At 41.7% G+C, this 25,383-nt stretch overlaps 1 protein-coding gene across 1 annotated transcript in view; it reads left to right on the top strand.

The window, feature by feature from the left end:
* ZNF407 (zinc finger protein 407) overlaps positions 1 to 25,383 on the top strand; it is a 762,778-nt gene that overhangs the window by 28,105 nt on the left and 709,290 nt on the right. The window contains exon 3 of the mRNA XM_077492358.1: positions 13,767 to 17,595. Within this exon, the coding sequence (XP_077348484.1) occupies positions 13,803 to 17,595 (3,793 nt within the window). The 5' untranslated portion in view covers positions 13,767 to 13,802. The remainder of the gene's footprint in view (positions 1 to 13,766; positions 17,596 to 25,383) is intronic.

Here is a 25,383-nt window from a genome sequence, read left to right as displayed (position 1 = left end):
ACAGTGAGTAGTGAGTTCCATAGGATCGCAGAGGCTCGTGAGAAGTCCTGGTGGTGAGCATGGGAGAAGGTGGCGAGGAATCTAGAGAGCAGGAGGTCTTAGGAGAAACAAAGAAAGATTAGGTTAGTGATGTAGCTGGGGGCTGAGTTGCAGCTGGCCTTGTAAGTTGCTAGTATTTTGCATTTAATTCTTTGGGTGAGCGGAAGCCAGTGGAGGGATGGACAGAGAGGAGTAGCAGACAGTGAACAGTTGGTATGGTGAATGAACCTGGCAGCAGCATTCATGATAAACTGAAGGGGAATAGCATAATGTAAAGGGTAAGTCCATGAGAAGTGAGTTGCAGTAGTCGAGATGAGAGATGACCAGGGAGTGAACTAGGAGCTTTGTGGTGTCATTGGTTAAGAAGGGGCATATTTTGGAGGTTAGGGCGGCAAGATTTGGACAGTGATTGGATGTGTGGAGATAGTTCAGAGTCCAGGTTTACGCCTAGAACCTTGGCATGGGGGGGGGGGGGGACGGGTTGATGGTTGTGCCATCGATCTTGGGAGAGAGATGGGGGAAAGAGGCATGTGGGGGAGGAAAAATTATCTGCTTGGTTTTGGATAGATTGAGCTTGAGGAAGTGGTGTGACAACCATGCTGATATGTCTGTCAGTAAATTGGTGATACTTGAGGAGACTGAAGGAGTGAATTGAGGGGTAGAGAGATTAAATATGGGTGTCATCAGCATAGAGATGGTATTGGAAGCCATGGGAGGCTATCAGCTGATCCAGGGAGGTGGTGTAGATCGAGAGTCGGAGCGCTCCAAGAACAGAACCTTGGGGTACCCTGGCAGAGAAATAAAGAGGAGAGGAGGAAGTAGAATTGTAAGTAACACTAAAGGTGCAGTTGGATAAGTAGGATGAGAACCAGCAAAGCGTACAGTCAATGAGAACAATGACATGCATGTTGTCAAAGACCCCCATGCCCATTTAGGGATGGTTGTTCCAGTTTTACATAGATGGCCTCTTTAATACCGGTAGTCCTATCTGTCCAAAATTTGTCCTCCAAAACAATGTCCCTTTTCCTTGAGGTGCAGGTAAACAGCTTTGTCCAGAATTGTAAAATGTGTCCTTGTGTGTTTTTGTCCATTCATTTGTGAAGTGGTTGCTTGCACAACACTTGATACACAGTGTAAAACAAGCTAAAAAAAAATATGCAGCACTACTTCTATTTAAATAAGTATGTTGTATTAAAAATGAAATTGATGTCCAGAAGTTTTCCAGTGCATATACCAAATAGTATATGCTATATAACAAATGTTTGCATTATAATATACAGTGAATCAAAAATCACAAAACACAAATCAAAGTCCCATGAAGTGAATGTTGTTAATAATGTAAATCTGTATTTTCTTTATATATGTCAGAGGAAGGGAGTGCAACCCTTCTGGACACTCATTTTATTTTTATTATGATCACATACAGTTGATTTATTAGAAATGGTGCCATATATTTATTTTTAGTTTACTTGGTTACTTGCTATGAGATTTCAGTTGTTATAATTTATACATGATTTAGACAGCGCTTTACAATGTAGAGGAGGGGCAGCACAATTACAGTAAAGTTCAATACAGAAGGGACAGGAGGGCCCTGGTTATAGAGCTTACATTCTAAAGGGAGGGGGTGGTAGTACAAAAGGTAATAGACGCGGGGAATGATTTGATGGGGGCGGCTCAGGGACAGCTGTTAGGTGGGTGTGGGATAGACTTCCCTGGGTAAGTGAGTTTTCAGAGATCTCCTAAAGGTGGACAGGTTAGGGGCTGATAGGATATACTGGAGCAAGGAGTTCCAGAGGAAGGGAGAGGCTCTGTAGAAGTCCTGAAGGTGAGCATGGGAGGAGGTAACAAGGGAGATAGAGAACAGGAGGTCCTGGGAGGAGCGGAGGGGACAATTTGGGTGATATCTGCAGATAAGGTTGGTGATGTAGCTGGGGGCGATGGTGTGGGTGGCCTTGTATGTTGTGGTTAGCATTTTTAATTTTATAGTGAGGTAGGGGAAGCCAGTGAAGAAGTCATGGATGGGTTAGTGAGGTGTATTAATCTAGTGGCAGCATTCATAATAGACTGAAGGGGGGATAGCCTGCATAAGGGTAGGCCATTAATGAGAGAGTTGCAGTTGTCAAGACAGGAAATAATCAAGGAGTGAATAATTTGCTTTGTTGTGCCATTAGTCAGGAAGGGGTGAATTCTGGCGACGTTGCGGAGGTTAAGGCAGCAGGATTTAGCCAGTGATAGGATGTGGGGGCTGAAGGAGAGGTTAGAGTCGAGGATTACACCCAGCACCCTGGCATTTGTGGAGGCACCAGTGGTTGTGCTGTTGATTTTAATGGTAAAGTCATTGGGGGGGGGGGGATATAACAAGCTCAGTTTTAGAAATATTGAGTTTGAGAAAGTGGTGTGACATCCATACCGATATATCATTCAGTAAGTTTGAGATCCGTGAGAAGATTGAGAGGATGATTTGAGAAGTGGAAGGATAGATCTGGGTGTCATCGGCATAGAGGTGGTATTGGAAGCCATGGGAGGTTATCAACTGGCCCAGTAAAGAGGTATAGAGCGAGAATAGAAGGGGCCCAAGGAAGAAGCCTTGGGGTACCCCAACAGAAAGAGGAGGGGAGGAGATGGAGTTGTAAGTGCACTGAGATAGGTAGGAGGAGAACCAGGATGAAGCAGAGTCACGGAGGCCAAGGGAGTATAGTTTAATGAGGAGGAGCAGGTGGTCAACTGTGTGGAAGGTAGCAGAGAGAGGTCTGATGCCGCGTACACATGACCGGTTTTCCTGTCGGAATAAACTCTGAAGGTTTTTCCGACCGAGTTCGGCTGAAACTGTCTTGTGTACACAAGATCAGACCAAAGTCCGATTGTCAAGAACACGGTGACGTACAACACGTACGACGGGACTAGAAAAAGGAAGTTCAATAGCCATTAGCCAATAGCCTCTGTCTCGTACTTGCTTCAGAGCATGCATCGTTTTTGATCCGTCGGAACAGCATACAGACGAGCGGTTTTCCCGATAGGCATTGGTTCCATCAGAAATATTGAGAACATGTTCTATTTCCAGGTTCGTCAGAATTTTCGAAAAAAAAAAAAAAGTCAGATGAGGCATACACACGATCGGAATATATGATGAAAGGCTTCCGTCTGACTTTTTCTATCGGACATTCCGCTCGTGTGTACGCGGCATAAGAGTATGAGTATGGAGTAATGGCCATTGGTTTTAGCAGTTAGTAGGTCATTGGTGAGTTGGTGGTAGGGCAGTTTCAGTGAAATGTGGACGGAAGCCGGACTGTAAGGGGACAAGAAGGTTGATGTCTGCGAAATCGTGACTCATTCGGTTATGGACAATATTTCTATTATAATTGGTTATGTCCTGCCCAATATTTTCTTACATGGTCATAGCCAAATATATTGTGTTTTAAAAACATGTATATTGCAATATAGTATTATATCCAGGGTCTGGATTGTTTTCAGTTTCTTTTCTAGCCACCAGATGTCATCATAATACCAGGTTGTCGCCTTTTTTTCTTTACTTAGAGGATGCTGGAATTCGCAAATCCATAAAAATGCATACTACACTGAAATATATAGCATTATGGTTGTGCTGCTACCCAATTTCAATTTAGCTTTTATTATAAAGTATTTTTTGCAGCTTATTAATATGCCAGTCACCATTGTTACTAAAAACACTTTTACAAGGACAAGACACTTAGAGGATAGTTCATTACCAAAACAGAAGCCACACAAAGATTAAATCCTCCAGCCCCATGTCATATGATTTGTGTTTTTATTTTTTATTTATTTTTTCTTTCTTACTTTTTTTTTTAACATCAGTTATAGGACACACGTTATATTTTTTTAAATTCTGTTGTCCGTGTGCAATGTTGTGTGTTGTTGTTTGTTTGTTTTTTTTTTTTTTTTTTCTCCATCTTAATCATACAGTACAGGAAACAGGCAACATATTCATACACCATGTGTTATAGGTGCATACCTTCAGGTGATTGGACACTAACAAACTTTTGAGAAAATGAGTATGCCTACAGTGACGTGTAAAGCTTGGACTTTATATACATATGCAAAGAGTTTGTGTTTGTGGGAAGGAGTGTAGTTAGTTATTTTGAATATGATAGCAGAGAGGAAGAATGGGTATTGGGACTTTAAATATACCCCCGTGTATACATTTACAACCTAAACGGATACTAATAACATACAATATGTCTAAAAAATGTTGTCTTTATTTTACACAGTATAAAAGCACATGTTGCACACCCCCAAATCAGTTTGCAGGACTGGGTGTGAACTGTGGAATCAGATCGCATGGGTCTGAACTTGAACACCCATGCAATCTGATTCCAGTGCAGACGGGGAAAAAAAGGCACTCGCACCATTTTGGTGTGAATGTGATGCGATTTCAGCCATTCAAACTGTAATACTGATTTCGCACTGCACAGACGTTGCATGTGATGTGTACAGGAATGCGGTGTGAATCGCATTTGATCAGTGTGAACCCTTCCTAAAATGGCTAGGCTTGCAGGTCATCATTTGTTTTTTTTTTCTTTCATGTGATTAGGTTTTGAACAAATGAGAATCTTTCTCTTTTGTGTTTTGTATTGAAACTGGGGATAGATGGGAGAGGAAAAGAGAAAGTTTGTTTTGTTAGTGTGGTTTGAAATCCACCTAAAACCCCACTCTAGAGCCTTTGTTGTGATCTTTGACGATCCTTAATGACGAATAACTTCACATTAAAAGCAACTAGGGGAATTACTGAAATTAAACAAAAATACAGGGATGGCTTGTTTAAAGACGCTTGAGTGTACAGCTTGTTTAACAGTGTCGATTTGCTGTCCCCCCAAAATAACGCAACACACAGCCATTCATGTCTAAACCGCTGGCAACAAAAGTCCTAAGTGAAAATATCCACATTAGGCCCGAAGTGTCAATATTTTGTGTGACCACCATCATTTTCCAGCACTGCCTAAACCCTTTTGGGCATGGAGTTCACCAGAGCTTCACAGGTTGCCACTGGAGTCCTCTTCCACTCTTCCATGACGACGCCACGGAGCTGGTGGATGTTAAGAGACCTTGCACTCCTCCATCTTCCCTTTGAGGATAACCCACAGATGCTCAATAGGGTTTAGGTCTGGAGACATGCTTGGACCAGTCCATCACCTTTACCCTCAGCTTATTTAGCAAGAAGGCAGTGGTGGTCTTGGAGGAGTGTTTGGGGTAGTTATCATGCTGGAATACTGCCCTGCGGCCCAGTCTCTGAAGGGAGAGGATCATGTTCTGCTTCAGTATGTCACAGTACATGTTGGAATTCATGGTTCCCTCAATGAACTGTAGCTCTCCAGTGCCAGCAGCACCCATGCAGCCACAGATTATGACACTCACCAACATACTTGACCATAGGCAAGACACGCTTGTCTTTGTATTCCTCACCTGGGTCCCACCACCCACACTTGACACCATCTGAACTAAATAAGTTTATCTAGGTCTCATCAGGCCACAATGGTTCCAATAATCCACGTCCTTAGTCTGCTTGTCTACAGCAAACTGTTTGATGGCCTTCTTGTGCATCATCTTTTGAAGAGGCTTCCTTTTGGGAGGACAGCCATGCAGACCAATTTTGATGCAGTGTGTGGTGTATGTTCTCTCTACTGACAGGCTGACCCACCACCCTTTTAGCCTCTGCAGCAATGCTGGCAGCACTCATACGTCTATTTCCCAAAGACAACCTCTGTATAGGACGGTGAGCACGTGCACTCAACTTCTTTGGTCGACCATGGCGAGACCTGTTCTGAGTGGAACCTGTCCTGTTAAACCGCTGTATGGTCTTGGCCACCGTGCTGCAGCTGAGTTTCAGGGTCTTGGCAATCTTCTTATAGACTAGGCCATCTTTATGTAGAGCACCACTTCTTTTTTTCAGATCCTCAGAGAGTTCTTTGCTATGAGGTGCCATGTTGAACTTCCAGTGACCAGTATGAGGGAGTGAGAGCGATCACACCAAATTTAACACACCTGCTCCCTATTCACACCTGAGACCTTGTAACACTAATGAGTCACATGAGGGAAAATGGCTAATTGGGCCCAGTTTGGACATTTTCACTTAGGGGTGTACTCGCTTTTGTTGCCAATGGTTTAGACATTAATGTCTGTGTTGAATTATTTTGAGGGGACAGCAAATTTACACTGTTATACAAGCTGTACACTCACTACTTTACTTTGTAGAAAAGTGTCATACCTTCAGTTTTGTCACATGAAAAGATATAATAGAATTTTTACAAAAATGTGAGGGGTGTACTCACTTTTGTGAGCTACTGTGTGTGTGTGTGTGTGTGTGTGTGTGTATATATTGTAAGATCGGGGGGATTAGACTCAAGTTGTGCATGCATTTTCACTGGACCAGTTGCACTGGTCCAAAACTGCATTAAGGGCAGCCCACTTTTATTTAAAATTATGGAAAAATTCACACAAAACAGCGATTTCCCACGCAAGGGTTCCACCATTACTGTAACTCGCACAATACTTCAGCCACCTTACTCTCTTGCCACGCGGCTACTTCAGACCTCAAGGTCTGCTCCTCAGACCAACACAAAGGTTTCCTTCCAGTTAAGCTCTCTCATAGCTTATTCACGATCAGCTCCTTGCTCCTCTGTCACAGAGTACATCTACCTCCTGCAGACTTGCATGCTCTGGCTGCCCCATGCAGCCTCTCTGACTCCTAGAGAGGATTTTAGTCCTCCTGACTCCCATGCACAGGCCTCCTGTTTGTTGGGTGGAGCCCTTGAGTTCTAAACCGGGTCTATTATAAATTCAGCCCAATCAGTGTGCCTGACGAAAAAATCTGGCGTAAATTTCTAAATTAAACGGTGGCACTGGCTTGCGCCTCTACAATATCTATATTCACCCACATTGAATTTCAATTATTTCTAGCCTATCTACACCTATTAATTTGAACGATCTTTAACCACTTCAGCCCTGTAAAATTTGGCCCCCTTCATGACCAGGCCATTTTTTGTGATACAGGACTGCGTTGCTTTAACTGACAATTGCGCGGTCCTGCGATGCTGCACCCAAATAAAATTGATGTCCTTTTTTTGTTTTGTCTTTTGTTTTTCACAAATAGAGCTTCTTTTGGTGGTATTTGATCACTGATGCGGTTTTTATCTTTTGCGCTATAAACAAAAAAAGCTGACATTTTTTTTAAATTTAGGCCAATATGTATTCTGCTACATATTTTGGCAAAAAAAAATCCCAATAAGCTTATATTGATTGGTTTGCGCAAAAGTTATAGCGTCTTCAAACTATGGGATATATTTATGGAATTTTTATTTATTTATTTTTTACTAGTAATGATGGCAATCATTGATTTTTAGCAGGGCTGCGACATTGTGGCAGAGAAATCTGACACCAAGTGACACGAATATAGTGATCAATGCTAAAAAAAATGCACGGTCACTGTACAAATGACACTGGCAGGGAAGGGGTTAACGGGCAATCAAAGGGTTAAATGTGTTCCTAGGGGGTTCTTTATAACTGGGCAGATGTGCTTTGACTAGGATAAAAACAGAGATCCTTGTTTCTACTTACCAGAAATGCAACATCTCCATTCTCCCCTCTGACAGCATGGTAGTCTGCCTCGTTTACATAGACAGGCCGCCGTTCTGCGCCTCCTGAGAATGGGTCCCGGCGGTCATCGCGTTCGCTTCTTGTTCCAACTTCATTGAATGGCCACATATCTTTAGTGATCTGAGACTGAATAGTATTGTGTCTATGCAAGGATCAGCATTTAGAAATGTGTATATTGCGATCATATCTGCTCTTAAGTGTCTCTTCTTCAAGGAGAATATGTCTAATGTTACATATTTACATAATTGCTGAAGTTGAAAAAAGACCCTAGGTCCATCTAGTTCAACCAACAAGTAAATGAGATTGAAAACCTCATATACACAATCCTTTTACCCACAGTTTTTATCCAGAGGAATGCAAAAAAACAAACAAACAAAAAAAACAAACAATAAGGGCTCTTTCACATGGCCGATCCGTTCAGGTCCGCCTGTCAGTTTTTTAGGCGGACCTGAACGGATGCTCCATAGAGATCTATGGAGTGTCAGATGTCAGGGGTGACATGTCTGCTGACATCCGACCCACTCTGATCCGAAAAAGTGTGGCGGAGGAAAAACCTACACTGCGGTCCATCGTCATTCGATCTCCCATTGGGGAGAGCGGCGCTCTGACAGATCCGTCCCTGCACAGCGTGTGCAGAGACAGACCTGTCATCTTCCTTCTCAGCGGGGATCGACGGAGCGATCCCCGCTGAGCAAGCGGATTTCCACTGGGCGGATCAGCACGTATCCACCCCATGTGAAAGAGGCCTAAAGCATTATCCAACTTGCTCCACTGGGGGGGGGGGGGGGGAAATAAAAATAAAAATCCTTCCGGAAAAAAAAAAATGATATAGATATATATATATATATTATAATAGTTTTTTTTTTTTTTTTTTTTTGGAATGCATCCAAGCCTTTTTTAAAACAATCTACTAAGCTGACCAGAACCAGGAAAGTCTATTCCATATTTTCACAGCGCTTATCGAGAAGAAGCCTTTCTGTTTTGTGGAGGTTAAATCTCCTTTCCTCCAAAAGCAAACGGTGGCCTCTTGTCCTCTGTAATGACCTCAAAGTGAATAGCTTTACACCAAGTTCACTATATGGGCCAGTTATGTATTTATACGTGTTGATCATATCCCACTTTAATCTCCTCTTAAAAGCATAAATTCAGTTCAGCTAATTTTTCCTCATAGCTGAGCTCCTCCATGCCTCTTATCAGTTTGATGGTGGTCCTCCGCATATTCTCCGGTTAACCGTTATAATTTTTGTGAACTAGTGCCTAATACTGAACCGCACATTTCAGATTAGGTCTTACTAAAGATTTGTACAGGGGCAAAACTGTCTTTCTCTCTGCAGTCTATACCTCTTTCAATACAAGAGGATTTTGCTAGCTTTAGAAACTGTAGCTTGGCATTGCTTGCTATTATTAAGTCTGATCTACCAGAACCTTAAAAATCTTCCTCTCCCTCTGACTTCCCCAGCTGTTCTTCTCCTACATTGTACAATGCATGTATGTTTGCATAATGTCATTCCTCATAACTGAGTTCCTCCAGTCCCCTTATCGGCTTTGTTGCCATTCTCTGGACTCTCCCCAGTGCTAAGAAATCTGAGGCCTGGAGACCAGAACTATGCTGCATTTTTAAGATGCGGCTGAACCAGAGTCTTGTAAAGTTATCGAATTTTAGTTTTATCTTTTGAGTAGATACCCTTTATGATTCATGCTAATAGTCTTTTAGATGTGCTAGCTGCAGCTTGGCATTGCATGCTATTGGCCTGCACCTAGTTCTGTGGTCTACTAGGACCTCCAGATCCTTTTCAATTCTAGATTCCCCCAGACATTCTCCCCCTATGTTGAAACTTGCATTCATATTTTTAGTCCCCAAGTGCTTTTTTTTTTTTAATTAAGATTTCATTTCCCACAAATGTGTACAATTTTACAATGCACAAACATTTTTCTTCAGTACAGTCACTCTAATATATGTGTGTGTGTGTGTGTGTGTGTGTGTCCCATAAAGTTCCTGATCAATCAGAGACTGTTTCTAAGTAGTAACGCAATTTTTTTATTTATTTTTTATTTATTTTTTTTAGCATCAGCATATTTTTTTCGATTAGGTATGCTTGAAGAGAGTGGCATATATGACTTGGGCCCAGCTGCATGGCACATGACAGAGGGAGATGTGTTCTGCAGTGCTATACACATGTGTCAGATGCATTAAGCCAGTGGTCCCGAACTTTGTTATTTTGCAGGGCATCCTCTATTAATGTAAATTATTTTTTTGTAGGGCAATGTGATGTTTACGTCAGTCTTCAAGTCAGATAGTCTGAGGGGGGGGGGCTTCATCCAAAGTTTAGCAATTCTTTTCCGTGCAGAAAATAATAAGGTCTCATGCATAAAAATGTTGGTATATTTGTCGGTGTCAGCGTCTGAAAAAATACCTAGTAGACACAGTTTCTGTCTAGAGTCAGCGGGGACCCCATGTTATCATGAACGAAATCTACCACCTGTTTCCCGAATCCCTGCATGTATGGGCAGGACCACAGGTGGTGGGGTAGAATGTGCCTGTTTTTTGATTACATAATAGACATGTGGAAAGTGGTCCCTGATTAAATTTAGCCATTCTTACAGGTGGGAGGTATGTACAGTGTAGAATGTATATTTGCGTTAATCTGTCAGACAGTCTGGGTGAGACAGCTTTGCATGTGTCCAGTGCCTCATTCCGGTCTTTGCCCTCTAAGTTCCCTAGGTCTCCTTCTCATCGTGTTGTTATATTATAGGCTGTTTTGATTGACGAGGGAGTATGTAGGATGTTATAGAATATTTATATTAATTTCTGGTGGTCTTCACATTTGACTATCCATTATAGTGGATTGTGGGTGGGATCAGGTATTGATTCTGGGAATTGGGAGTGAATAGCATGTCGGACTTTGGGTCTGATATGGAAATTAAGGGAAACCCTGCGCCATTTTTTTTTTTTTTTTTTTTAAATGGCGTAGGGGTCTCTCAAAATCCATACCAGACCCTTATCCGAGCATGAAACCTGGCAGGCTGCAGGAAAAAGAAGGGGGACAAGAGAGTGTTCACCCCCTCCTAAACCGTACCAGGCCACATGCCCTCAACATGGGAAGGGTGCTTTGGGGTAGCCCCCCAAAGCACCTTGTCCCCATGTTGATGGGGACAAGGGCCTCATCCCCAAAACCCTTGCCCGGTGGTTGTGGGGGTCTGCAGGCGGGGGGCTTATTGGAATCTGGAAACCCCCTTTTAACAAGGGGACTCCCAGATCACGCCCCCCCCCCCCGTGTGAAATGGTAACGGTACAAATGTACCCCTACCATTTCACAAAAAAGGTGTAAAAATGTTAAAAACACAAGACACAGCTTGGGACAAGTCCTTTATTAAAATATAAAAAATCAAAAATGTCCCACAATGTCCATTCATCTTCTAATATTGCTCCGCCGAGGGACCAAAAAAAAAAATCCGTCACCATCTGCCTACATGGGAGGCTCCCCCGTGTGACGCTTCATCGCCTTTGACAGTTCTTATATAACTGAGGGCGGGGCCACCCAGTGAAGTACCCGGGTGACCCGCCCCCCCCTCTGATGCACGGGGACTTTCCCATGGCTTCCCTGTGGCGTCAGAGGAGGGCTGGGTCACCAGTTTACATACCCCATTACCATTTCACACGGGGGAGGCCAGGATGTGGGGGTCCCCTTCTTAAAGGGGGCTTCCAGATTCCAATAAGCCCCCTGCCCGCAGACCCCCATAGGGCAAGGGTTGTGAGGATGAGGCCCTTGTCCCCATAAGGGTCTGGTATGGATTTTGACCCCCTACGCCATTTTTTAAAATTTTTAGTGCAGGGTTCCCCTTAAAATCAGGTCTGGTATGGATTGGGGAGGGGGCCCTACTCCATAAAAAAAAAAAAAAGAAATTGGCGCAAGGTTCCCTTTAATTTCCATATCAGACCCAAAGGGCCTGGTATGGATTTTAGGGGACCCCACGCAATTTTTTTTTTTTTTTTTGGTTCGGGGTTCCCCTTAATATTCATACCAGACCCAAAGGGCCTAGTAATGGACTGGGGGGATCCCATGCTCCTTTTTTTTTTTTTTTTTTTTTTTTTTTTTTCGATGAGTTTTATCTATATGGCTGAGACCCGACCAACCGCGATCAATTTTAAATTACCATTTTTCCTTTAGAAATGTAATTTTGCTGTGATACTGTTCTAAACATGGGAAAAATGTGCCACTTTACAGGCATACTAAAGACACCCCCCCAGGCACAATATTTAAAGGAATATTTTATTTCACTTTAAGCATTAAAAAACTGCTCCTGAAAAAAACGTCAGTTTAAAAAATAAAAATAAAAAAAATTTGCATTGATACATGTCCCCTGGTGCAGGACCCAGGTCCCCAAACACTTTTTATGACAATAACTTGCATATAAGCCTTTAAAATTTAGCACTTTTGATTATTCATGTTCGTGTCCCTTAGACTTTACCAGTGTTTGTGTGTTCTGCCAAATTTTTTGCCTGTTTGGTATGTTCTGGTGCGAACCAAACTGGGGGGGTGTTTGGCCCATCCCTAGATGTACATACTCATCGCTCCCCCTCTTCTACCAACCCTGTTCCTCTGATACAAGGCGTACACCTGGACAGTTTCAAGCCAGTCATGTGAGCTCTCAGACTAGGTTTCTAAAACTTCCACAAAGTCTAAATCCTCTTCATGTGTCGGTAGTTTTGGTTCTGTCATATTATTATTCACCAAACCCCTAGTGTTTATGAACATGCCTTTTCCATTTCTGTACCATCAGCACATTAGCCCTAATCATCTAGTTACACTACCAATATTGACCACATTAGCATCCTATGATCCTCACGCTGATCACTGATTTATGGCCCTCTGTATCCTCCATACTCGGTGCTTTAGTCACCGAACCTTAGGACACTTTGTGCCCCAAGTCACAATGCTTCAGTACTCAGTGCCCCCTAGGTCACAGTACCACTAGAGCTGCACGATTATTCGTCAAGAATAGTTGATGCGATTTTTTTATTTTTTTTTTATTTATCTATTCTTTCCCTGTAGCGATCTTGAAAAGTGTTTCATGATTCTTGCTATGCAAAGATTTCTCTCACAGCCTTCAAAAGAAAGGAAGAAAAAAAAAAAAACGGGCAGTCTGCCAAGAATCAAAACATTCTTTCGCAGTGAAACTTAACTATAAACATTGTAACAATTTGTCAATGGAATAGACTTCTGTAAAAGTGAGGGAACTTTTCTTTTTTTTTTTTGATAGAAAATTACTTGGAGCCCCCAAACATTATAATTATATATATATATATATATATATATATATATATATATATATATATATATATATATATATATATTTATTATTATTATTAATTTTTTTTTTATTTTATTTTTTTTTTATCAAAAAAAAATCTTTATTCGCATTTAGGCCAGAATCGTGCAGCTCTAAGTACTACTATGCCTCACTCCCACTGCTTCGACCTCAACGCACCTCGCTGCTCACGCTAGGGGCAAGGGGCAGTCCCAATTCAGTTACCCCTGCATCATCCCTCTCCCTCTCCTCAGTGACCTGTGAATTGGGACTGCTGTGTCACACATTTCAAAGAGCCTGCTGTCTAAATATTAGAGATATTGAGGGGAGGAGTTTTAGGAGGCAAAGTCAATAAAGAAATCACATCATGCAGGCTCCAAGGTACTATATACTTAAAAGTGAACCACAAAGAAAAGCTGCAAAGCATGCAGGGTGTACAGGAGGTTGGGGAAATAGAAGGCCAGCAGACAGGCAAAACTCACAACAAGAAAGGTGATTTTTCTAGTAAGCTTATATTTGGTTGTCAATGAGAATTGTTTTGTATTGGCATTACAATGCTGATAAAAGAAAGTGCTGACTGTGATCATAGATTTCCTTTTAAGAATATGTCAATAGTTTAATGTCCGCAGTTTGGTCACAGGTGCACGTAAAGGATTCTAAGGAGGCGATTTTCTGTTTTTCACCTGCTCATATTAACTTGTTTCAGCTCTGTATATTTTTAGCAACTAGTAATAACTTTGCTGCATTATTGATTGTATACTCAAAAATATGCTGTGTTTTTGTTTCAACAGCTATTCCTTTAGTGGGTTTTGGCAAATGTACTGAATATGGAGAATGATCAAAAGAAACAAGCTGAGAAAATTCCTCCTACAGAAGAGGTAGCTAAATCTACCATTACTGAACACGTCTTAAGCTCTCAATGTGAGATAGTATCTGAAAGTGTCTGCTATAAAAGGGCAGTTTCTGAAGACCATCCCTTAAGCAAAATGAAAATTGCTGATGTTGAAAACTCAGGTTTTGCAAAAAGAAGAAAGCTTGAAACATTGGAATCTGCTTCAGAAGATTACTGTTCTCTTACAAATCAAACAAAAATAAACAAATCGGTTGAAAGTAAAAACATCTCTGATGAATCGCTCCCTCCAGCTTTCACAGGAACAGCACCTCCAGCAGCCCAAGAAGGACATAATCAAAAATTGGCAGACGTTCTTCAAAATATTAAGGATGATACTGCTGACATCAGCAACTCTAATTTTAGTGTTGTAGATGAACCTCTTTCATCCACGAGACATGAAAATGCTGGTGATAAGCCTGGTGAAACTGAAACGAACACTTTGATTGACCCCGTAGTTCAGGTAGAAACACAAAGCAACATTTTGGCAAAGACTCCCTTAAAAACAAAGAAAGTGTGTAAGGAAAAGACTAGTAAAAAAGGAAAGCCCAATAAAAGCACAGATCCATTGCACAGATCAGACCCTTCCCATTATTATGTACAAAACCATGCTGATCTTAAGTTAGATGGCAACAAGATTCTATCATGCAAGGATACTATAGGTGACTTGGAGAAAGAAGAAGCATCATCTGCTTCACTGGCAAAAGGGAATAAAGAGGTTTCTCCCAATGCTTCCAGATTAGGTTTTGCCAAGAACAGTTCTAAAAGAAATACAGAGGAGGCCTTGATTAACAATGGTAAACCCAAAACCAACCTGGAGATGTTAGAGACAAAGAATGACCCTAAGCTCCTTTTTAATGCTATAAGAAAAATAATAGCCAGAAGAATACACGACAGGAAAGCACGCCAAAGAAAAGGCTTATATCAAAGAAAACACGGTTTTAAGCAGGTAAAAAGGCACCTGCTGCTACTAAAGAAAAGAGGTTCTCTTAAAGATCATATTACATATATTAAAGACCATAAACGTCCAAGTAATCCTTTATCTGTAGAGCCAACAGTTGGAAAGCCTCCAGAGATTGAAAATGTTGCCAATCAAGAAATGGTTATGGGTGCTCAAAGCGTTATTAATGTACCATCTTCTGCTTTTGAAATAGTATGCAATACACCACCGATGGTGCAGTATGGCTGTATATACTGCGAGAGTGTTGTTGCCAGCCAAGAAGACATATTTGTTCATTTTTGGAAGAGACATGCAAGACAAATGAAGTTTTATTGTCAAGCATGTGGATACTCTTGTGTGACCAGGGAAGACTTTGAAAAGCATTGTCAAAGCGATACACATGACCAGAGAAACGTGTTGTTAAATTGTTACTTGTGTGGTCTAGATGCTTGTGATGAGTCCACATTCAAAATCCACATGACTGCCAAGCACAAGATGCCCTTCCATTGTAATGTTTGCAAAGTATTTTTTAAATCCAATGATGACAGGCTGCATCATGAAACGGCGGAAGAACATGTATGGGACAATGCGAATACCTACAGTAGCTCTGGGGCAGACAATTTGGAATTGAAGACTGATGCAAATACATCTCTCCCTGAAGTTGAAAGCTGTACGGTTGTTAACACCATTGAAATTGCAATGCAAGAAGTGGTGGTAAATGAGGTTAAAAGGCGACAGTTTCAATGCAAACAGTGTTTTTACAAGACAAGATCATCAACTGTCTTGATGAGACACATTAAACTTCGCCATGCACATGAATTTCACTTTTTATGCAAGGCTTGCAATATTTACACAATGCATAAGGAAGGCATGGAAAGACACATTAAAAGAAGTAAACATATTGAAAATGCAAGGAAAAACAATATTGGATTACTTTTTGAAGAATGTATTGAAAAAGTTTCATATGAAGGATTTACAGAACTTGCCAATACTCACAAGGATAGGCCCCAAAGTGAAGAGTTTAAAGTAGCTTGCGCAGATGACTCGTATTGTTCTAAGCATGCCCCTTCTCAGACAGAAGACACTCATTCACATACACCAAAAAAAGGAAGGCCAAAAGGAAATATCTCTATTTCTTGTACTCACTGTGGCCTTGTGGCCTCTAGTGTTACAAATCTTAAAGTGCATATTAGAAGGAAACATACACACCAGTACAACTTTAAATGCAAATTATGTAATTATGACACAGTAACTAAAGGTGATATGGAACGACACTGCCTTACTAAGAAACATATAAGTCGTGTAGAAGATCAGCCTGTCGGCCAGCAGAAAAATGAAATTGTAGTAACCATAGAGGGACAAAAATTTGAAGCTGCGGTAAAGAAAAAGGGAAATATAGGCAATGTAACAACTGAAACTGTTGGGGCAAATTCTGCTTGTTATCCAGGCTCTCAAAAGGAATTATCTGTAAATACTGATAGTACCAATAATGTACAAAGTGAAAACTCTTTAAAAAACTTTGTAGACAATATTGTAGCTGGAGATAGTCAAGTCCAGAATGTGTGCAATGACAACAATGATGACCGGTGTGCTCATTGTGATTTTCTTGGGGACCCTGCATCTTTAGAGCTACATGTGAAAGATAATCATGTGAAAGAATATGAGTACTACTGTAAAGCCTGCAATTACTATGCTGTATCTCACCAGCAGATGAGCTCTCATGTGTTAACTGAGAGACATAAGATTAACCATGAATCTTCTCAATCAAGTGCTTCACTTCTTGACAAAATGGCTTGCAATTTACATAAGTCATCTGAAGATGTTCCTAAAAAACGTTCCAGTGGCAAAATAAGGGAAGATCCATTTAAATCTGATCCGCTTCTAGAACCAAACAAAGTGAATATTATGGATAAAAGTTTGGATGCCGAAATAACAGTTGAGCAAGGGCTTGTGGAAATTGGCCAAGTTGTCATTTCAGACTGTGAGAAAAATCCAGATGCTTTAAGAAAACAAGGGAGAGGGGATGAAAATCCCTTCGTGGAATCTCCAGTGCAGGAATATACAGTAAATGAGCAAATAGAGAATGAACATACAGGAGCAGAAAGTGTACTGAAAGACCCAAATGAATTATGTACTGCTCAAATTTCAGAAAATGGTGGACCATCTGAAAATGCCATCAAATACACAGATGCCAACGATGACTCTTTTGATTGTTCCATTGTCAAACTGAAAAATGACTGTAATAAACCATCAGAAAACCACGCAATCAGTGTGCCAGAACCCAAACCCCAGTCAACAAAAAAGAAGAAATTTAATGGCAGTACGCAAGGTGATTCCACCCGAATACGGTGTGATGAGTGTGGTTTTCTAGCCGATGGTCTTAGTGGTTTGAATGTTCACATTTCCATGAAGCATCCAGTTAAGGAAAAACACTTTCATTGTTTACTCTGTGGCAAATCATTTTTCACAGAAAGTAATCTTCATCAGCACTTGTCTAGCATTGGTCACCATAAGAATGAACTGGCCAGCTTTGAAGAGCTACCCGAAGGTGGTGGAACATTTAAATGTGTAAAGTGCACAGAGCCTTTTGATTCTGAGCAAAGTTTATTTATTCACATCAAGGAAGAGCATGAGGAGCTGCTGAGAGAAGTGAACAAATACATTGAAGAGGATACAGAGCAGATCAACCGGGAGAGGGAAGAGAACCAGGGAAACGTCTGCAAGTACTGCGGCAAGACGTGCAAAAGCAGTAATTCCATGGCATTCCTTGCGCATATCCGCACTCACACAGGTATGTGAATATGAGACAGACTTTGTGTACAATGTAATATTTATACATATATACATTTATATATATATATATATTTATATAAGTTGTTAAATGCTAGGGAGTGTAGTAAGAACAAGTAAAATATAAATCAGGAAGACCAGGTGGTATTATGAGGTCCGGAAGTGATGTTGCATACACGCGGTCGGACTAAGTTGTCGGAAAATCCAATTGTACATAACGTGATGACGTTATTTAGTTACGACGGAACTACGTTCAGGCTAGTAGCCAATAGCTTTGGTCTAGGAATTTGATCTGAGCATGCGTGGCACTTTGTTCGTCGGAGTAGGCTACACAGGATCGGAGTATGTCCGATAGGAGCATTTTGTCAGAAAATTTTACCGGCAAGTTGGAAAACTTGGTCCGTCGGATATTCCGACGGAAACAGTCCGATGCAGACCACACACAGTTGGAATATCTGACAAAATGGTCCGATAGGAAACATTCCGTCAGAAGCTCCGACCGTGTGTACAAGGGCTTACTGCAGTTTGTTTGAGTTTAACCTAAAATTAAAAAAATGCAAATGTCTTCTTTTGCTGTTACTTTATTTTAAAATGTTCTTGTTTTGACTAGAAACAGAGTTTTTAAATGGAAGAAATAGCATTTGTTAAAACGGTAAAATAATCACTTTTCTATTAGGCCCCATGCACACTGGGGGTTGAAAACTGCTTGTAAAGGCGTTTTTGACCTGACTTTTTTTTCTGCCTCTAAACTCCTCTCCATGTTAGCCTATGTGTCCTGCGCACCTAAATGTTGTTTTTTTCATTTCAATGGCTAGAATAAATGAATATTCTGGGCAATGAAATGACTGACCACCCAAATGCTTGATGCCTAAACATGTTTGCAAAATATGGCGTTAGGCGCATTTGTACCTTTCTTTTCTCCTGTCAGCAAGAAAAGGCATTCAGAAGAGTTGGGCAAACTCCCAGTGTGCATGAGGCCTTATACCACGTACACACGGTCGGAATTTCAGCCAGCAAAAGACCGATGTGAGCTTTTCGTCTGAAAATGTGACCGTGTTTATGCTCCATCGGAATTTTGCTGGCCGAATTTCCGCCAGCAAAAGATTGAGAGCAGGTTCTCAATTCTTCCGACTGAAAAATCAGAAATTCCGATTGTGTGTAATTCCGACGCACAAAAACTCACGCATGCTCAGATTCAACTACAAGACAGAAGCTATTGGCTACTGGCTATTGAACTTCCTTTTTCTAGTCTCGTCGTATGTGTTGTACGTCACGCTGTTCTTGGCGGTCGGAATTTGGTGTGACCGTGTGTATGCAAGACCACTTGAGCAAAATCCCATTGGAATTCCGTTGGGAAAACCATCAGAGCTTTTTTGCGACCAAAATTCCGATCATGTGTACGGGGCATTAGACTTTATTTTTGTGTTATGTCACTTTTTAAGCTGGTTTGTGTGAGCAGTAATAAGAAACTAACTCCAAAATTGTTATCCTGAAATAGTAGTTTTTTTTCCTTTGTTCTCTGTCAGAGTTTGTTTGTGGACCCGAATGAAAGAAAAGTGTCTGTTCGTAACAACTAAGCAGTTGCTTTATTTAATTTTTCTTCTTGTACTACAAGCATGTTGGCTTGAGTCTTAATTATTTGCTTTGAAGATGGCAGATATTTCTTTAAAGGATAATGTTCACCTTTCATATCCTGTTACATATCCATATTCAGGGTGTAAAGATGTTATGAATGGACCGCGTTCTCCAGCCCGCCCCCAATTCCCAGATTCCCTAAAACCCCCCCGCCCAATCCCCCCCAGCTATCACAATAAAAAAAATGGCCTCCCCCCACGTCACTCATTCACAGTGCTCTGTGAATGGGAAAATAATTTCCAGCCAGTGGCGTAACTGGAATCCTCAGGGCCCCGGTGCAAGAAACCATGGAGGCCCCCCTCCCAACCAAAGCTCTTTTCTCCGAGCCCGATGGCGGAACACTAGGACAAGGTCACAAGTGGGTGGCTGCATGTAAAGGAACCGATTTCTCCATTTCCCCCCGCTTCTCCTCCTCTCCCTCTCTGCAGGAGGAAAATGGAGAGACTGGTTCCTCTATGTCGGTGTTTCACAATCTTTTTCCAGTCAGGCACCCTTGAAGTATTCCCCTAGGTGAATGGGGCTGCACTGCAACCCCCCCTGCAACTATGTGCATTGCATGCAGTTGCAGTATAGTGATGATGCATTTAAGGGGTTAAAACAGGTGGTCAGTAGGCAACATGTTGCCTCTCTACCAGCTGTCAAATGCCTCTGAAAAGCAATCTGAGCATGGATCGCTTTTCGAGGAACAGCATTTTACATAAAATGTGCATACATACATGTAAACACACACACACACACACACACACACACACACACACACACACACATAATACGCATACATATAATTATAATTATTTTTATATATATATATATATATATATATATATATATATATATATATATATATATATATATATATATATATATATAATATTACACACGCACAAATAATCCAGTGGCAGCTGGTGCTCAAAATTTTTAGGGGGGCGCAACCAAACTGAAAAATTCTGAAAAAATACATCAATTACAGCCACTGTTCCCATCAAATGTCACCACTGTGCCCATCAAACTCTGCCACTGTGCTCATCAAATTCCCGCCAGTGTAAACATAACACTCTGCCAGTTTTACCCATAACACTCTGCCACTGTGCCCATCAAGCTCTGCCACTGTGCCCATCAAGCTCTGCCACTGTGCCCATCAAATGCTGGCAGTGTGCCATCAAATGCTGCCACTGTGAATCCCCACCACCTGCTCGCCGTCTGCCCGTCACTTACCCTGTCTTGGTGGGGTAGCAGGTGACAACCATGAGCGGGGTCCTCCATGAGTCTCCTGCCATCCTCATCTCCCGTCCTCTCCTCCTGATAGGCATCCAATAGCTGCGCCTATCGTTTCAGCCAGTCAGGTGACGTGTAATAGACCCGCACACCTGATATGTGGAGAAGCAATTTAGTGTTAGGAACGTGAATATTAATTCACTTTTCTAACACACCTGGGTAGACTGTGAGCGTCATGCATGGTGCTCGCAGTTCACCTATTTTGAAGCCTATTGGAGCCTATGGCTCTAATCAGGTGCTTCAAAAACACACACCCCCCACTGCTGTAATTCAGGCGTCCGGTGCCCCAAAAGGGACTGGACACCTAAATATGGGGGTGGCAGCGGCGGCTATAGAGAGATTCATGCTATGCATGAATCTATCCATTGGTCATAGAGGGTGTGGCTGGAGAAAGAGAGGGCCTTTTGGACACACCGCCACTGATAAACACATTCACATACATACATACATACATACATACATACATACATACATACATACATACATACATACATACATATGCATACATACATACATATGCATACATGCACACTTAGATACATGCACACAAACATGCATACATACTCATATATGAACATTCGCACACACACATGCATACACGCGTACGCACACACACACACATATACATGCGCACACACATACATTCATGCACACACATGCACACCCACATGCATAAACACGCATACATGCGCGTACACACACACACACACACACACACACACACACACACACACACAGACATGCGTGCACACACACACACACAGACATGCGTGCACACACACACACACAGACATGCGTGCACACACACACACACAGACATGCGTGCACACACACACACACAGACATGCGTGCACACACACACACACAGACATGCGTGCACACACACACACACAAATACAGGAGTAGATAGCCTTAAAAAAAAAAAACGGCAGTGCTTTACCCTGGCTCTTCCTGCCGGGTACTGCACTGTAGGGGGAGACAAAGAGCACAGCACACTGCTTTCACTTAGGCTAATGCGAGGAGCCCCCCCCGCACAGTGCCGATTTCAGTTCAGCTGATGATCGAGGAGCTCCTCTCAGCCCCCCCCCCCATCAAAGAGTAGAGTACAGGGGGCCCTCAAAGGCCCCCTGCAGCAAGGGGCCTGGTCGCCATGGTGATCTCAGCGACCTCTATAATTCCGCCACTGTTTCCAGCAGCCTTTGCGGCTGTTGGCATTTAGTTTTCAATGCACTAACACAATGCTGTGGAACACGGTGGTAGTTCATTCTCTCTTCTTGTCAGACTGTATCTGCTTGCCCGTAGGGGATGTACGGGCACATAGATGCACTGACAAATCTGCAGGAGACTCAAATGGCACCAGCCATCTGCTGATTGCTGGTGTAATACTTTAGAGGCCCCAGAAACAAAAAAATAATAAATGCATAAATACCACGTGCATTTATTTTTTTCAAAAAGGTGAACTTATCCTTTAATGCCAATATATAAAGTACAATACCATGTAGAAACCAATAAGAATTCACTTCTCTTATGCCTAGCAAAGCCAACCAAATATGAGTGGTCTCTACAGTTTAGGCCCCCCATCTAAGAGCAGTGCATCCATCCCAGTGTTTTATTTTATTTTCCCTCCAGCAGGTAGAACTGTGAGCAGCTCGAAAGTGACAACACCAATTCTCGCTCCATATTTTGTGAGACTAGCAGTCAGAGCCAGCATGATGATAATCGTTTGGCAGATAAATGGCTATATGGTTGTAGACACACAAAGTACACTTATTACTATTTTTTGAGGACACATTCAAGCCTAATGGGTCATTTTTCTGGTTACTTCCTAGGAACAGTCAACAGTTGACTTGAGGTCCATTTAAAAGACTCTAGACATTCCCCACAGTGATTTTAAGATGTGTTTGCCTTTGTATTGAAGGCAGAGTTTCAACTGCTGCCTCTATAGATACACAGTATAACAGTTGTTTTTTTTTCCCCTCATGGGAAACACTTAAAGAGGAAGTAAACCCTCTCTAAAAACAAAAAAAAAAAAAAAAACACCCTGCAAGACAAAGGCATAAATTACTTACCTGAGATCGAAGCCCCTGCAGTGGTCCTTGGTCACCTCCTCTGTTGCCGCCATGATACCCGGAGTGACTTCCGTGTATATCATGGCTCCGGCGCTGTAAAGGGCCAGAGATGCAATGATGACGCACATGCCCCCGGGAGACGTCAGTGATCCCATTCATTAAACAGCACGCTCAGTGCGCCTGCGCCGGACATCAGTGCCGCCTTCTTGCAAATATCTCCATAACCATGTAGGTTAAGGAGATATTTCTTGCACCTACAGGTAAGCCTTAATCTAGGCTTACCTGTAGGTCAAAGTGGTCTTTAAGGGTTTACAACCATTTTAAAACATGAGTTTATTTTTATTTGCTCTTGTAAGTGAACCTTATTTTTAATTGGTACCCACTCTAGCCACTTCCAGACCGTCCACCGTTGTTTTACGTCGCTACTTTGAAGAGGAATACCGTTGTTATGGTAGCAGCTAGTTACCATAACCCCTATATCCTTTTCAGCGGGCGGTCCGCTTCAAGATATAAGTGGTCTCTGCGGCAGGTTCGCCCCAAGATCACTTGTATTGGCGGCGGGAGAGGGTCCTCCCCCCCCACTCTCCGGTGCCCTCCACCGCTTACCGGAGAGCCTTCGGTAGTGGCAAAGGCAATCCAATCCTCTCCTCTCCCTAGCCTGACATAGAAGATGAGTGAGGGGAATATGGCCCCAGCCTGTCTTTATATCATTACAAGACAGACACAACGTCAAAACGTCACTTCTGCCCAATGCTCTTAACCACTTCAGCCCCAAAAGTATTTACCCCCTTCCTGACCAGAGCACTTTTTGCGATTCGGCACTGTGTCCCTTTAACTGACAATTGCACGGTCGTGCGACGTGGCTCCTAAACAAAATTGTCCCCCCCCCACAAACAGAGCTTTCTTTTGGTGGTATTTGATCATCCCTGCGTTTTTTTTTTTTTAAACATTTTATTTTATAAACAAAAAAGAGCGACAATTTTGAAAAAAAGGCATTATTTTTTACATTTTGCTATAATAAATATCCCCCAAAAATATATTAAAAAAAATTTCCTCAGTTTAGGTCGATACATATTCTTCTACATATTTTTGGTAAAAAAACAAATGCAATAAGCGTTTATTGATTGGTTTGCGCAAAAGTTATAGCGTTTACAAAATAGGGGATAGTTTTATGGCATTTTTCTTCATTTTATTTTTTTATTTTCTTACTAGTAATGGTGGCAATCAGCGATATTTTTTTTTTTTATCGTGACTGTGACATTATGGTGGACACATCGGACATTTTGATACATTTTTGGGACCATTGTCATTTTATACAGCAATCAATGCTATACAAATGCACTGTTTCCTGTGTAAATGACACTGGTAGTGAAGGGGTTAACCACTAGGGGCATAGTAGGGGTTAAGTGTGTCCTGGGGCATGTTTCTAATGGTGGGGGGCGTGGCTACATGTAAAAGGGACCGATCTCTGCTCCCGATGACTAGGAGCAGAGATCAGTGACACTGTCACTGGGCAGAATGGGGAGATGCTTGTTTACATTAGCATCTCCCCGTTGTTCCTCCCGGTGAGGCGATCGCTGGTATCCCAGCAGCAATCGAGTCCACGGGACCCGCGACCCGACTCGTGGAGCTCGCTGGCCATCTCTTAAAGGGCAACGTAGGTATGTGATTCTGCCTGTACGAGCCCTTCTGCCAACGTATATCGGCGTGAGGTGGTTGGCAAGCGGTTAAAGGGACATATTTATTACATAAAAATTGCATTTTAGTATAAATATGATATCTGAGGTCTTTTTGACCCCAGATCTCATATTTAAGAGGTCATGTCATGCTTTTGTTCTGTTACAAGGGATGTTTACATTCCTTGTAATAGGAATAAAAGTGACCCAATTTTTTTTTTGTTGAAAGAACAGTGTAAAAATTTAAAAGAAAAGTAAAATAAATAAGAAAAAAATAACTTTTTTAAACGTGCTCCTTCCCACCGATCTCGCATGCAGAAGCGAACGCATACGTGATCAGCGCTCGCATATGAAAATTGTATTCAAACCACACATGTAAGGTATCGCTGGGCAATGATGGCCTCTGGGGGCTGGTCAGGAGGACCAGAACCACGGAGTCAGGACATACTTCTGGACTGGACCCAGAACCACGTGACTTCAGAACCAGTAATTCTAGCCCTAAACCTGCTCTGTAGCTCAAAACATGCAACCTGTAGAATTTTTTTAAACTTCGCCTATGGAAATTTTTAAGGGTAAAAGTTTGTCGCTATTCCACTAGTAGGCGCAACTTTGAAGTATGACATGTTGGGTATCAATTTACTCTGCTGAACATTATCTTTCACAATATTAAAAAAATTGGGCTAACTTTACTGTGGTCTTATTTTTTAATTTCAAAAAAGGGAATTTTTTTCCAAAAAAAAGTACACTTGTAAAACCGCTGCGCAACAACAGTGTGACAAAAAGTATTGCAACGACCACCATTTTATTCTTTTGGGTGTTAGAAAAAAATGTATATAATGTTTGGGGGTTCTTGTGGTTTAGAAGATACAACTTCTCATCACAGCCTATAAATGTATTTGAAAAGTAGCATAAGCCCTCTGCAATATATTTTATTTTGTGCTTAAATAAGTATTATCATGTAAATTTTAAATACATTTACATTTGTTAACATTTTAGTGAATTCTAATCCTAAAAATGGAACCTGGTTAGAAGACCTGTGTAAGCCCTCAGAATGCCCTCATAAGGCAGATAAAAGTGAATAAAATGAGAGAGGAGATGCTAATGGAGTTCTCTTTAGAATTCTTTATGCCAATG

This window comes from Lithobates pipiens, unplaced genomic scaffold, assembly GCF_037356315.1.
Source record: "Lithobates pipiens isolate NorthernLeopardFrog02 unplaced genomic scaffold, aLitPip1_a1.2 Scaffold_19, whole genome shotgun sequence".
NCBI lineage: Eukaryota > Metazoa > Chordata > Amphibia > Anura > Ranidae > Lithobates > Lithobates pipiens.
The sequence above is the reverse complement of the archived record's forward strand: the minus strand, read 5'-3'. Positions and strand labels throughout refer to the sequence as shown.